The following is a 14,504-nucleotide window of genomic DNA, read 5'->3' on the forward strand; positions in this document are numbered from 1 at the left end:
TCCGATACAGTTATAACTCATGAAATGGTTAAATGAAAATGAGTTAAATGAAGTCTTTAAGAGGGTGCATCACAATCACAGCTGACAGGGTTCTCTGAAATATGCTTCACTAATTCTTAGAAATTAAATACAATTAGATATGATACAGTAATATACAAATACAATTAATAAAACAAAATTAATCATTACTACAACACCTTCTTCCAGTGGGCCTAGAATGTCATGGCTGACCCAAGTATGGCATCCTAAATGATACAGATATAACTGATTGTCATAACATATTTCTTCTTTATTATGTCTATGTGAATATCCACCAAATACAACCAAATAGTTACCTGAAAAAAAAAGTATATACAAAACTTTGATAACAATCATCATTGACATCATTATCCAATAAGTTTGTCAGTAATAATGCAAACTTTAAGTGTTTATTTTTAAAAAATACATAGTTTGATATAAAGAGATGTAGAGCTAAAACTGTAAGATGATTTTATCTTAAAATAATTAAAAAAACACTTATTTTTTTATTTTTTACTTTTCTAAGGACAATGATAATATAGATCACTTATTCTTTCTAAATAAAACTAACCGATTAATGTAGTAGTATGAAAGGCCCTTTCCCTAGGAACATAAGAATCTCTTAGTTCAGCACGAGGATAATGAATTTCAGTCCAATGCTTGTTTATAAGATGAAAAGAAAAAATACGATCACTAAGAGTAGAAAAACGAGCGACACTAGCAAGAATACCACCGTAAATAAGAAGAGACTGTGATGCAGGATTATATACAGTTGAATGGGCAACAATTCTAACATCCAATTGTTTACCACCTCGAGGTATAACTTCACTCCACTGTTCATCACCTCCAACTGTAACACAGAAAAAAAACATATACTATCTTGTGTTTGTTTTGTTTTTTAATATCTTTTGCAGAGTATTAACATTTTGCAAATTTTCCAACGACAAGATAATTTCACTCTTTATTTGTTATATTAAAATGAATGTTTTCTTTCAACCCACTTAATAATAAACAGTATCAGTAAAAATAGCTAATTATTTTCATTCCATAAAAATAACTTCAACCTTACCTCAGCAGGAAAACAAAATCTATTTAAAATAACAAAACCAACAAATTTCTTCCACACGTTATAAGAATGACATCAAAATTCTGAAAACAAAACTATGTTCTGTGTCTTCAAGACGACGTATATCAAAAAATATCACAGCAACTGAACTATAAATGACTTAAAAGTGTCATAATTAAAATTTACAACAAACTATAATTCTACTGAACTGTAATTTTCCTTATTTCTATAAATTAAATTGAAATTCTCACAGCTAAACAAGAAAGGTGAACATTATTAAAAGCTTATAATTTTCCAGTAATTATCTGTATTTTACATTTAACTAATAAACTACTAAGAAAATTAAAAACGTTAAAATGTCATAAGTTCTTACAATTAAACTCAATATATTAATTGTTTAATTGCAATTATGGTTTCTATGAATAACTGCAAGGTAAAGTAGCATGCAAGGTAGTTACTAATCTGCAGAACTTCAACTACAACAAATGCTATGTCATAGTTTGTTAATGATGTACTTTGCATCTACATGAAGTTAGAATAATTGTGTTATTTCTTTTATATTAAGATCAACACTGAACCTGTACTGAGGTACCATTTTAAATTCATATATATATAATGCTCTGAAAAATCTTCTGTAATGTGCAAAAAATTATGCACTATTTAATCATACTTGACAAACAAATGAAATACATAAGTAGTGTTAGTAACAAAAGAGTCAATAACGCAATGCTTACTACCAGTTTTTACTCCTTATTGAAAAATATTTATTGTTTGTTCAGTTTTACAAGTTAGCAAATTTTTTTTCAATTATGAGCTGCAATATTTGGCAACAATTTTGGCTTTTTTTTAAAATAAGAATTAAATTATTATTAAAATGATAATTACAATTGTCAAATTACAATTTACCTATTGATATTGGAGTAGAAGAGCCAAACACTGCAAGCAATAATGACTAACCATAGATAATGCAAACCTGTATAATGGCTATACTACCTGCTATCAGATCTGTGATAAAGTAATACTTTTATGATTCTGGGGTCAGATAAAAATTTATTTCATTTTTCATTACAAAATCATATTTTTTGTTCTGTATGTCTTAAGTATATAAAAATAGACATAATTCCAAGACAGCGTTTTAGAAATTGTTTCTCTTTCTGAGCATACCAATATCACACAATGACAATTAGCTTTCGAGTGTGGAGTTGGACTAGGGACAGTGAATGCTATTTTAAAACTGGTTCCTTTTCACCTCACAAGAAAGGCAAGTGTAATCATATGAAATTTCATCACCGGCTTATATCCATCAATCAGTGAATATACTACAAAAACTGACCTCATTAAAGCAATAACATCGATATGGTTTCATAATTAAGAAATAATAGTATTCTTGTTGAACTAAAGCCAAATCGTGTATGTGAAATAATTAAGAATAAAACAGGAAATATTAATAATAAATATTCATAAATTGTACGGATATGATTTTTTTCTTCTAAATAAATTTACTTTATTAGAAGTAGAAGAAGTTTGTACTACTATTAATTGTTATTCTATAGAATTTTCATATTTCTTAAACACCTATTTAAGACTACAAAAATTGAAATGTTTTAACATGGAACAATATTTTACTACATTTAAGTATGATCTTAAAAAAACTTTTACATGCAGATGTTTGTTTACAATGGCTGAACTTCGGTAAGTTTGAAAACAAAATTCAGCATATTATTAAAAAAATCATAATAAAATTAATATATTCATTAAGTATAACTAAAAGGTATGTTAAACAATAATCTAACTTTTTAACTGCATAACAGGGATTTCCTTTATGCGTGGTTGGTACCAATGAATAAAGCAAAAACTATGAAGTTATATCTCATTACTTCTTTGTATGTTTTGCAGTTTATACACTGTGACTGTTTGTGTTGTTTTGTCAAATTTCTTAAATTAACAAGAAATTTTTTTTAAAGCTTGGAAAGATGTATGGGAAAATGTGTAAATTATTAAAATAAGATTATGTCAGTGATTTTTTTTTAAGTTGTACTCAATGAAAGATATAAACAATTAACAACATTTTATTTAAATGTGACTGGTTAATACACCAGTCAACATAAAATTTGGAACTGAAAAGGGAGTAGGTGTTCTACATAGTATTTTATATGCTGAATCTGAATATGTATTCTGAAACAACCCATCGCTTAACGTTCTTAAGTTACAACTGCTTAAATTTATTTGTTCGATCATTTGTGAAACAAACAATTAAAATAAGTTAGTACGTCTGTGTAGTTGATTATTCACATCTGATTTAAATTTACATGTTGCAGACCTATATTTAATAGATAACAGTCAAATGATGTCATTTCATGTCAAGCCAGACATGTCAGTGAGTCAAGTAATGAGTAATTCAATGCAATGAAATTTTCTTCAGTTCAGTTCTTGGTATGACTTGCTGTCTTCTTTAGTAGTGGTAGTAGTTTATCATACAGATATTACAAAGATTGTTTTATAAGTGATGCCGTAAATTTAGTGAAAGATGTTTATGACAGAACGACTTTTGGTATTTTTTTATTGAACAACAAGACTTGTTAAGTTTTGTGTGTGTGTCTGTGCATACTGTGTTTTACTGCACTCCATGGTGAAACAATTTTACAAAGTATTTTAAGTAATTAAGTATCTATAAATTAAAATTTAATTATTTTTTTAATTAAGTAAGTATTTCTGTAATATTTCAGTTTACTTTCATTAAAAAATTTTTGAATTTGACAGTAAATAAAAATTGTGCTTGTAAAAATTCTTCAAATATTTTTTATGTTTGCGAAGAATTCACCATGAAAAGTCAACGAAAACCAATATTGAATCTGCTAAAAATAGCTTACAAACATTATTTTGACTGTCCCTTGGGAGAGCAAGATAAATCCTGGGCTCCACATGTAGCACCCATCAAGTGCTACATTAAACTAACCCAGTGGTTAAAAGTAAAAGAAGAGCGTTTGCCTTTTGGTGTACCTATGATTTGGCAACAGCCTACTAACCATTATGATAAACTGTTATTTTTCCTTATCAAATATTACTGGTTTCAATTCAAACAATAAAAGCAGTATCACATACCCACATGTTCATCAACAATGAAACCAGTACTTCATGGTGTTGATATACTGATTCCAATCGCTCCAACTTCTTGGAAACAGATTTCTGTTTCCCAGAAGGCTCGACCAATGAATCCTCAACTTCAATAGATATTAATTACATTCTAGAAGAATCAAATACTGAACCTCAATTCATCACACAAGCAGAACAGCAGATCTGAGTGACCTAACTCGTGACTTGTATTTATCAAAACAAAATGCAGAACTCCTAGGTTCATGTCTTAAAAAATGGAATTTGTTAAATAAAGATGCTAAAATTTCAGTATATAGAAATCAAAATGAAAATTTCCTGAAATACTATAGAATAGATGATTTTATTTCTTCCTGCCATGATGTTAGGGAGCTAAAGTCTGAACTGGACATTGAATATGTTATTCATGATTGGCGTTTATTTATAAACTCAAGAAGATGCTTAAAGGCAGTGTTGTTGCATAATTCGAATAAGGTTTTTCTATACCGGTAGCACATGCTGTAGGAATGAAAGAAACATATGAAAGTATGTCAAAGATTTTTAAAGCTATTTAAGTATGATGAACACTCATGGCAAATCAACAGTGCTTCTTCTTGATCTCCAGAGTAGCTTTACAAAATATATATTTCTTGTGTTTGTGGGATAGTCGGACTACAGATAAACACTATGGAGTTAAAGACTGGCCAATAAGAATCAGTTTATCGCAGGAAAGGAAAATGTTGTCAATATTTGCCTTGTTGCAGCAGATCATATTCTTTTACCACCTCTATACACCAAACTAAGCCTGACGAAGAATTTTATGAAAGCATTAGATAAAGATGGCTTTAAATATTTAGCAGAAGTTTTTTCACAATTAAGTGAAGCCAAATTAAAAAAAGGGAATATTCATTGTGCCACAGATAAGAAAATTAATTTATGAAAATATATTTGATAGCAAACTGAATCCTAAAGAACTAGCAGCACAAAGTCATTTAAAGATGTTATTACAAATTTTCTTGGAAACAAAAAGGCTGAAAACCATGATCAGTTTATAAATGAACTCTCAAAAAAACTACTCTCAAAAAACTTCTCAGTGAACTACAAAAAAATTTAGGCTGCAGAGTCATTGAAAATTCATTTTTTACGTTCTTATTTGGTCTTTTTCCCTTTAAACTCGGGTGAAATCAGCGATGAACATGGAGAAAGGATCCACCAAGATATACTGCAGATGAAACAACGTTATCAAGGCAGATGGGATGAATCTATGATGAGTTGACTACTGATGGATGATAAAAAGAGAAGGCTTTGCTGAACACAAAAGGAAAATAAGAAAAAATATAAACATAAATGTCTGCAAAATAAAGGTAGGAGTTTTTAATTGTAATTATTATTATTTTTGTATTCTATTGTCTAAGAAGTTTCTCAATATTTTAAAGGGTCATAACTTAAAATATGAGGGTGATGAAGAAAATGTGATTTCATTTTACGATTCAGCATAAAAAATACATTCTAGTTCACCTACTTTCTCTGTTCCAAATTTTATTTTTTTTAGTTGACATGTGTAATGATACGCACCTGGAAAAGCCTGCAATATTGACAGATGCCTTTCATGTCACAAAATTTAAATAACTTGTATGTTAACTCACAGATGAATGCAAAATTTGTATCAGCTCATGACATAATAATCTAAATGAAAGATTAATTGCATCAAACTGTGCCAAAGTTGCAATTTAATGCAATTGAATGATGTTACAAGACCAAAAAGATTATTGTGTTTAACTTGTAAGGAACTATTAAATCATGTCAATGATGACAAAACATTTTTTAAATAATATAAAAGCTGGTGGTAAAATGGGCTTATGGCTATCATGTCAAAACAGTCTTCAGCCAAACCAGACTTATGCTATCTGGCAAACATTATTTTCAGTCTTTGTAATGGGCAGGAAAATCTTTCAAAGACCAAAAAACGTCTCAAGTTCAATCAAATATCAAGGTTGTATTGATGTTTCTGATAGTAAAGTTGTCATTAATTTGAATTTTCACCAGAAGGACATGTAGATTGGAATTATCAACTTACAATTTAAAAAAATTCTTTTTGTTTTCTGAATTTGAATCAATATTAGAAGACTGAAGATTTGACATGACTGAGGAAATGAAAAAAGATTAATTTTTTTTTAATTCACCTGCAAAAAAAAATTCAACTAAAGCTATTTATAACTACTTCCTCAGGTGTAAATACTGTTGGGATGTGGATCACCACAGGACACTGCTTGGAAGATGACAGTCTAATAGACCAAAAGATTAATATATCAAAAGTTTAACTGATTTTTTTTTTTAGAATCTCTTAGTGTAACAACAAATAAATCTTATATTGCAAAATTAAATGATATGTAAAATTAATAAAAAGAAAAATGTCTAAATCTGGTTAGACACAAGAAAATGAAGAAAATATAAATGTAATATTGTCAATAAAGATAATGGCCATTTATAGCACTAATTTCAGCCTTAACATAAAAATTAGAACAGATATACAAGGAAAAAATATAAATAAAATTGAAAAGAAAACTACAAGTGGAATAAACAGATACTGAAAAGTACAAGGAAAATAATAAAATGTAATTACAGAAAAGTAAATTAAAAAATAATTGCAAATAGCAAATTTAAGATTTGAAAAACGTACCTGTAGATAATTTAATTTGAAATATACGAGAAGAAAATTCCCCTTGTTCAGTTGATCCTCCAACAAGATATATCCAATTATCATTAGCAAGAGTAAGAGTATGGCGAGCTAGAGGAGGTGGTCTAAAAACAGAATTTACAGCTCGAAGTGTCCATCTTCTTTCCACAACTTCATACATCCATAATTCATCTGACAAGGTACCGTTACTTTGTTTTCCACCATATAGCACAAATCCACCTTGGTAACTGAAAATATAGGACATTTAAACATTTAATTAGCATAAAAATGAAATTTTATTTTGTGTTTATAGGTGTAACACATTAATGAGTAAATCTTTTTTAAACACATGCCAGCATATTTCACAATAGCTTCATTAAAATAGATATAAAAATCAATAATATATCCACTGAGAAGCTAGTTTAACTGCAAATGTACTGAAACATCAGTTTAATTGAGGTGGTTAACGTATCTCTGAAAAAAATACGGGTTTAGTAATATATTTATGCCTGATTGTGAAAAATCCATTCCATTAACTAATTGTTTTGAATTACAGCTAGCATAATATTTTGGTAGTAAAAAAAGCAAATACTGAATAAAAAACACCCAATGCTATACTACTGCAAGCACCAAAAGGTGGTAGTAATGTTGTTTAAATGTTTCACAACCAAGAATGTGGGAACTTTACAACAGCAATTTATCTCATTCATTCCATATATGTGCAATGCATACTATATATCACGTTGTAGTGAAAGGACAAAATTTCATCAAATATTAATTAGAAAATATGCACACAATCCCAATTTCGCAGCCATATTCTAGTTACTTATGAATTGTGCTTCATAAGAAATGGAACTATCAATTTTTGAAACACCCACACCGGGTAGAGGAAAATCTGCACATTATTGCCAAAGCACATTTCCAACAAAATCTTTTTATTTAATATATTGCTTTCTTGGTGAAAATCTGATTCATCCTTTTTCTAGCTATCAAGAGTTTCAGAAGTACAGAAATTATATTTTTTGCAAAGAATCTTGATTCAACTCTTAAAAGGTAATCCAATTAAGGCTGGAAGAGATTATGCATGCCGGTCGCATAGCTCACTTCTATCATAATTTTAGATATTATTTTAATATAGTAATTAAAGGAATAGTCAAAACGTATCAATAAAATGACTACCATGATCTACCAATTTCACGCTAACTTTTTCTTTTCAAGTTGGATGAAGTATTGATGCACAAGAATTGAGAAATCACAACATAGAAGACGGAGCAGCTATTAAAACCAGTCCTAGTTCTAATGAAGGTACCGTCAGAAAAACCAAAGTGATATACAAGAAATATAACAAATTAAGGAAAAATAAATCAAATATTCAACTGAAAATAAAAAAAACCAATTAAATTAAAACAATCACAATACAAAACTAAACAAAATACAACTTCAAAGACATGATCAAGAAGTATGGTTGCATTATATTAAATGGTGTATTCAATAAACTGGCAGCATATCGAGTAAAACTGGATATATTAGTAACATTAATCATAAATAAATATTTCAGCAATAAATAATTTTCAGATAAGAATTACTGATGTACCGTTTTTAATTTTTTTAATTCTGTTCTTTATCTTTTGTAATTTTGTTTTATATAATAGTTTTGTTTTTTAAATATTTTGACATTATGAAGATTTTTGTTCTGTTTAAACTGTGAATTATATTTGTTTTCTACTGGTTTTATTTACATCGCTTTTCACTGTGCAGTTTCTGTTAGAAACTTTATTTGTTATTGGACCTTTAACAAATTTAATTTATATTAAACCTAAAACAATTTTTTTTTCATATCCAACTGTTCCAATATGGAAATTTTCCAGGAAACTACTAGATATGCAGTTCTACGCTTTATTTTATTTAAATTTTCAAATCAACATATTAAACTAGCAAATTTACCCCTTAATTTGGATCCCAGGAATTTCAGTACAGCTTCATTTTACCCTTGAAGTAGAAATCTGAATTCACAAGGTGTACCTTGAAAGCAAAACATTTCCAAACACATGTTTATAGGACCTTTTTTGTCAATATTAATCTCCCAAATCAACTACCAAAATATGCAGCTTGATTTTGAATTAATAATAATACAATACGCAACCTTAATTTCCTATCTTATTCTGTACTCCTTTCATATTCTGCGGGTGTAATAAATTAACAATTTTTGTTATTACTTTTACATTTAAAATTAGCATACTTTGATACAATGTTACACATTAAACATGTTACACTGAAATGATATGGATGTACTTTTGTCAATTGTATATTTAAATTTGTACAAGTTGTATTTATACATAACTTTTGGCGAGAATAAAATTTCACTAAACATATTGTCAACCATGTTGCAATTAATAGTAAACAAATATCACCTATGAAGACACCAACCAAAGTAACTTATCAAACATTTGACAATTTATATAATAAGCATAAGTCTGTTATAAAATACTACATCTGGATTGCAATTTACAAAGGAACAAAATAAAAATAAAAAATTTTGTAAAACAAATATCATTAAATAAATTTTAACCTTACTTGCAAGCAGAATGTGCATATCTAGGTGATGGACGGTTTGGTAAGTTTTGATATCCACTAGAACGTTTTCTAACTTTTATCGTGTGACGATATGGATCTTGTGGCTAAAACAGAAAAAGATTAATAGAAACTAAAAACAAAATATCAACATCCAAAAAAAGGAAAACAAAACTACTTCAATTCAGTACACACATACATAAAGTTAAAATGAAAAATTAAATGTAAACAAATACCAAGGTTACTCATATCAATTTAATCATTCACATGTATAAATAAGATAGTCAGAAAGTATTTCCCAGTGTGCAGCTGGTGAACAATATCTACAATATCAGTCAACTGACATTTTTAAAAGTGATGTTCCCATTACTTATTATAAGATTATAAAATAGATATTGTTTATAGATGATTATAATATTTACAAAGTTATAAAATATTATAATTTTGGGGGTTAGCATATATTTCAAAGGAAAAACTGTAATTTTCATTTAGCATTTAATACAATCATAGTCATCTTCGGTGTCAAAAATATGTTGATGAGAATGCTAAAATTCTGTACTACAGCTCTCCCCAGGACTGTCAAGACCTATAGAAATGAAAACTGTTCAAGAAACAAGTCTCAGCCAATGATTCAGAGTAATTCAAAGACAGCAGAGGAATACTGTAAGTAATAACGAGAAAAGTCACAACAAAGAAATGGATAACAACAAAATAAAAATTTTTCAGAAAATAAACAAAAATATTACATTCTATATTTATAATACTGATTCTATTTAATTATCAGGTAGGTTAATGAAGTTTCCGGAACTTAAAGTAAAAAAACTTCAGGAACAAAATTTCCTGGTCAAGATGATATAATAAAAATTTCTATACAATAAAAAAAAATCTATACATAATAAAAATGTATCTAAAGCAACCGATAACAGCCAAATATCCTTAATCACTAGTATAATGAACTGACTACAAAAACAGTTAAAATGTTTAAGAAATTAATAGAATCAATAACTTAAATTTACAAAAATCTTAATTGATTTTAGTTTTTTATCCTTAAGAATGTTTAATCACTAACTGTTAGTTCTGTTGTTGTTTAGCAAAGGATTTAGTTTTTACAGAAAAGAAATGCACGTAAACGAAAGCATACAATTTTCACTCATTGTTTTTCATTTACTATTTCTATGAAAGCTTATGTAACAGAATGTGCCACCCAGAAAATGGCACGTTTTCAAAAGCAATTCACTAAATTTAAAAGAGATTAGTAAAATCAATAGCTCTTCTTGTGGATTTCATTCACAAAAATTTAAAATTTTATTGTTTTCATGATAGAATGTGCAAATAACTATGAAATTTCTTTTTCCAAAACAAGTCAATTAAAATTTTGAGATTTTTTTTAAATCATACAAACTTTCTGCATTAATATAAACTTTTCTTTGTGAACCATTCTCAAACATTTCTAAATAAGTATAAAGAGAAAATTTCAGTGTATAATTTGAAATTGAAATCAAATTCTAATGAACAAAGAGTTATAAAAGTTAAATACTAAATTGGAAGAAAGTGAATAGATAAAAAGTATATGGTCTAATTTTTTCTAAGACAGTATGTATTTCATAACATTACTATTTTTTGATAAAAAAGAAACAAAATTAATTCTGCCGCTTCTATTTTATACGAAAACTGAGTGAGAATAAGTTGATGTGCATTTGTGTGTGTTTGCAGAGAGAGATAAAAAGAGAGAATAAGCTAATAATAGAGAGATGGTAAAAGGGTGGGAGGGAAGAAAGAAGAGAAATGCATACTTCCATTGTCTATTGAAAATTAAAACTGCTTATAATATGCCTTATATAAAAACAACTGCCTCATTTTTATTTTTTCTCTTCAGTTATTGTATTTTTTGAACATTATAACAAAAACTTATTTCTAATTATCATGGTTCTGTCAAATAAACATCACATAAGGACAAAAGTTCTACTCTTTATTTATAAAAAATATAGGGTTAATTGAAATACATGTAAAACACGTTATGAACTTTTATTCTATATTAATTTAAATATTTAAATTAATATTTAAAAATTTTTATCTATATTTTAAATGAAAAATATATATAACTGTATATTAAAATGACAATGCATTTACAAAAGTGTTTATAAAAACGTATAACCAATGCAATGTAATGTTTAGGAATACAGCCAATGGCTAAAAAATCTATATCCTTATAGAACATTAATGTTTCTAATTTAATTCTTATTTAATAGAATTAAATTAGTTCTACATAATTTATACAGATTTTCTTCTGCATAGTTATGTAAGCTACATTCACACTGCACTTATTTGTTGAGTTTTCCTTTTTTACTGATATGTAGACTTTCCAAGTCATGTTTTATGTGTATGTTTATAAACAGTTTTTATGAAAGGTCCATTCAGTATCCTTGTATAAAAATACATACATAATACACAATTAAAACATATAACACATATTACATGTAATTCAATTTAATATGGACATTAAATGTTTATTTAATGTCTTTTACATTTGTATCGCTGTATTATATGCTCTGTCTGTCATATATAAAATTCATGTACAGTTAACAAGCATAGAATTGTAAACTCCTGAAGAGTTATAACCAACTGAGTAGTCTATTTATTATGCACACTAAAGAACTAAATTTGAATAAGATGTGAAAGGCAATTGGTGTTAACTCAAAGAAAAAATAAATAAAATTATAATAAATGACAATAAACTAGCACTATAAAAAAATATAATTAAATGTAATAAAAAAATGCATACACCATGATATTTAGTACTGAGAGTATTGTTATCAGTTAATGAGAGTAGAACACTTTTAAAAAATGTTCGAGATCTTAAGCCCCACTTTTCTTCTTCACCATCCTCTACTTTTGCCCACACAGCAGCCAATGCCTGCTGGTCTAATAGCCCTGAAGAAGATGCCACACCATCTAGAACAAAATTAATTCTTTATCTAACAACTTTTTTTTTAAGTAACAAAATATTAACTTGGTTAAATAAAATAATAAAAAATAAAAGGTAATAGTCTTATTTCTTTTGTGTAATTTCACACAAGTTATTACTCTTTTCTTTCTAACAGAAGCATATCAGTAATTTTTTTTTAACAATAAGTGTGCTTTAAGGTTTAAGAATACAATAAAACTGAAGCATTAGGCAAGAGCAAGGTTAAGTTAACAAGATGGCACAAAAAATGTTTAATAACAATTATGCAACAAGATTTTAATCAAAAAATTCACAGAATTCAAAATTAGAGGCATTTGCATTCTGGAGAAACAAATGGAGAAGTAATTAATATTAATTACTTCTCCATTTAGATCGCTTAGCTGTTTAATCTTGATCTTGCAATCATACACAATTGTCATTTAGAACTGGAAGTTCTTGGCTTATTAAAGTGTTTCTTAATAGAGAATTAATCAAATTAAATCTTAGAACACACTAGCTTAACTATTTTTTAGTACTAAAGACAATAAAAAATTTGATACAATAAAAAATAAGAAATGTTGCAGGCCTTTATTACTTTTGCATTAACAACAAATTAGTTAAGATTTTTTTTTTGAACATCTGATTGTGACCTGGTTAAAAGAAACTGAATTATTGTATAATAGTATAAGACAGTTAAAAAGCATCTGATTAGAATGAAGATAATGATTAACACTCTCTCAAAGGAATGAAAATTAAAAATTAATGGAAGGAATAAGAAAATATATTAAACCATTCAATTAACCGACTAACAGAATGAGAATATTGCAGAGGAGAATGAGAAACATAGATTTACAGGAGAAATATTAAACAGATTCTAAAAACCTTTCTCCATTTTTTTATAATTTTATTAATTTTTAATATTTTTGTTCTACTGACTTGTTTATTAGCAGCAATGGTATATTGTGCAATTATAAAGATGAAGAAGAAATAAGGTGGTTTGTGATTGAAACTTGGTAGTATATAATTAAGAAAAGGGAATGTTAATTTCATTTTATCTTTTCCCCCTAATTTTCATTAGGCGAGAAATCTGACAGAAGATGAAGGATGAAAGTTATGTGAAACATAACAGATTATTGTTAAATAAAATGGAAGATATTAAATAATTAGAGAGCAAGAAAGATTGTATTAGTGAACTAAAAATTAATGATAAAATAAGAAAAAACAGAGTAATAGCAATTTTATCAGTATATAAGTGATATGATGAGAAAATAGAAGAAATAAAAAAATAAAAAATTTGCTTAACACTAACTGCTGGAGCTAAGTGTTAAAGGACCAATAGTTGATTGCAGTATCCATGAGATACAGATAAGGCAAGGATGAAACCATGAAAGCGATTGGGTGATAAGAAAGAGAGTAAAAGTACAAAAACTTGGAAATTTGAATTAACAGAAAGATGAGTGGGTTAGTCATGGAAAAAGGTACTTGAAGCACGATTAAGAGATGCAACACTGGTACTGAGAGAAAATGAAAGAAGTTTATTGTAATACCTAGCACCAATTTGATTGGAAAGATTAATGATGTAAAGATCAGGGGGTTTAGTCATGAAGATGTGACAGGAGATGAAAGGTGGAAGGAAAGAGATCAGTAGAAGAAGTTACACTAATGAAAACAGCAAAAAACAGTTCAGTAGATCCCAATGGTTTTACTTGAGAAATAAACTTCATTAGTTTTTTTTTAATTTCAACAATACAGCACACTACGTATTTATACTCTTCCACGATGATTTTATTTAAGGATTATTTCATTTATACACTGATAAAATTTGTAATTTTCAATAAAAAATATATGTTTCTATACAAGGCTACATTGTACAAATCAGGTGTTAGGGAATTTATAGCAAAAATTGATGATTTAATAGATAACAGCAAGGCATTAGGGATATTTTAAGAAATTATATTATCAGAGCTGGATATCTCTCTTCACTGTGTAATTCCCATTTCATCCTGAGCTAGAATAATTGCTGTGTTGTCAGGGTTGGTTACTAGTGTTTACTATTCAAGAAAAACTGCAAGTTCCATAGCATACAAAAGGTATGTCAGTAATTTTTTAGTAGTTTTAAATGCATTTTAGTGTATAGT

General features: G+C 27.8%; 1 protein-coding gene across 1 annotated transcript in view; it reads right to left on the reverse strand.

Moving 5' to 3' along the window:
* The window catches only part of Megf8 (multiple EGF like domains 8), a 195,422-nt gene that overhangs the window by 127,291 nt on the left and 53,627 nt on the right, over positions 1 to 14,504 (reverse strand). Inside the window, exons 6-10 of the mRNA XM_075355891.1 lie at positions 12,205 to 12,374; positions 9,426 to 9,529; positions 6,855 to 7,099; positions 590 to 868; positions 198 to 335 (exon numbers count right to left, since the gene is read on the reverse strand). Coding sequence (XP_075212006.1) covers positions 198 to 335; positions 590 to 868; positions 6,855 to 7,099; positions 9,426 to 9,529; positions 12,205 to 12,374 — 936 coding nt within the window. The remainder of the gene's footprint in view (positions 1 to 197; positions 336 to 589; positions 869 to 6,854; positions 7,100 to 9,425; positions 9,530 to 12,204; positions 12,375 to 14,504) is intronic.

The sequence above is a fragment of the Lycorma delicatula genome, chromosome 2 (assembly GCF_047948215.1).
Source record: "Lycorma delicatula isolate Av1 chromosome 2, ASM4794821v1, whole genome shotgun sequence".
Taxonomy (NCBI): Eukaryota; Metazoa; Arthropoda; class Insecta; order Hemiptera; family Fulgoridae; genus Lycorma; species Lycorma delicatula.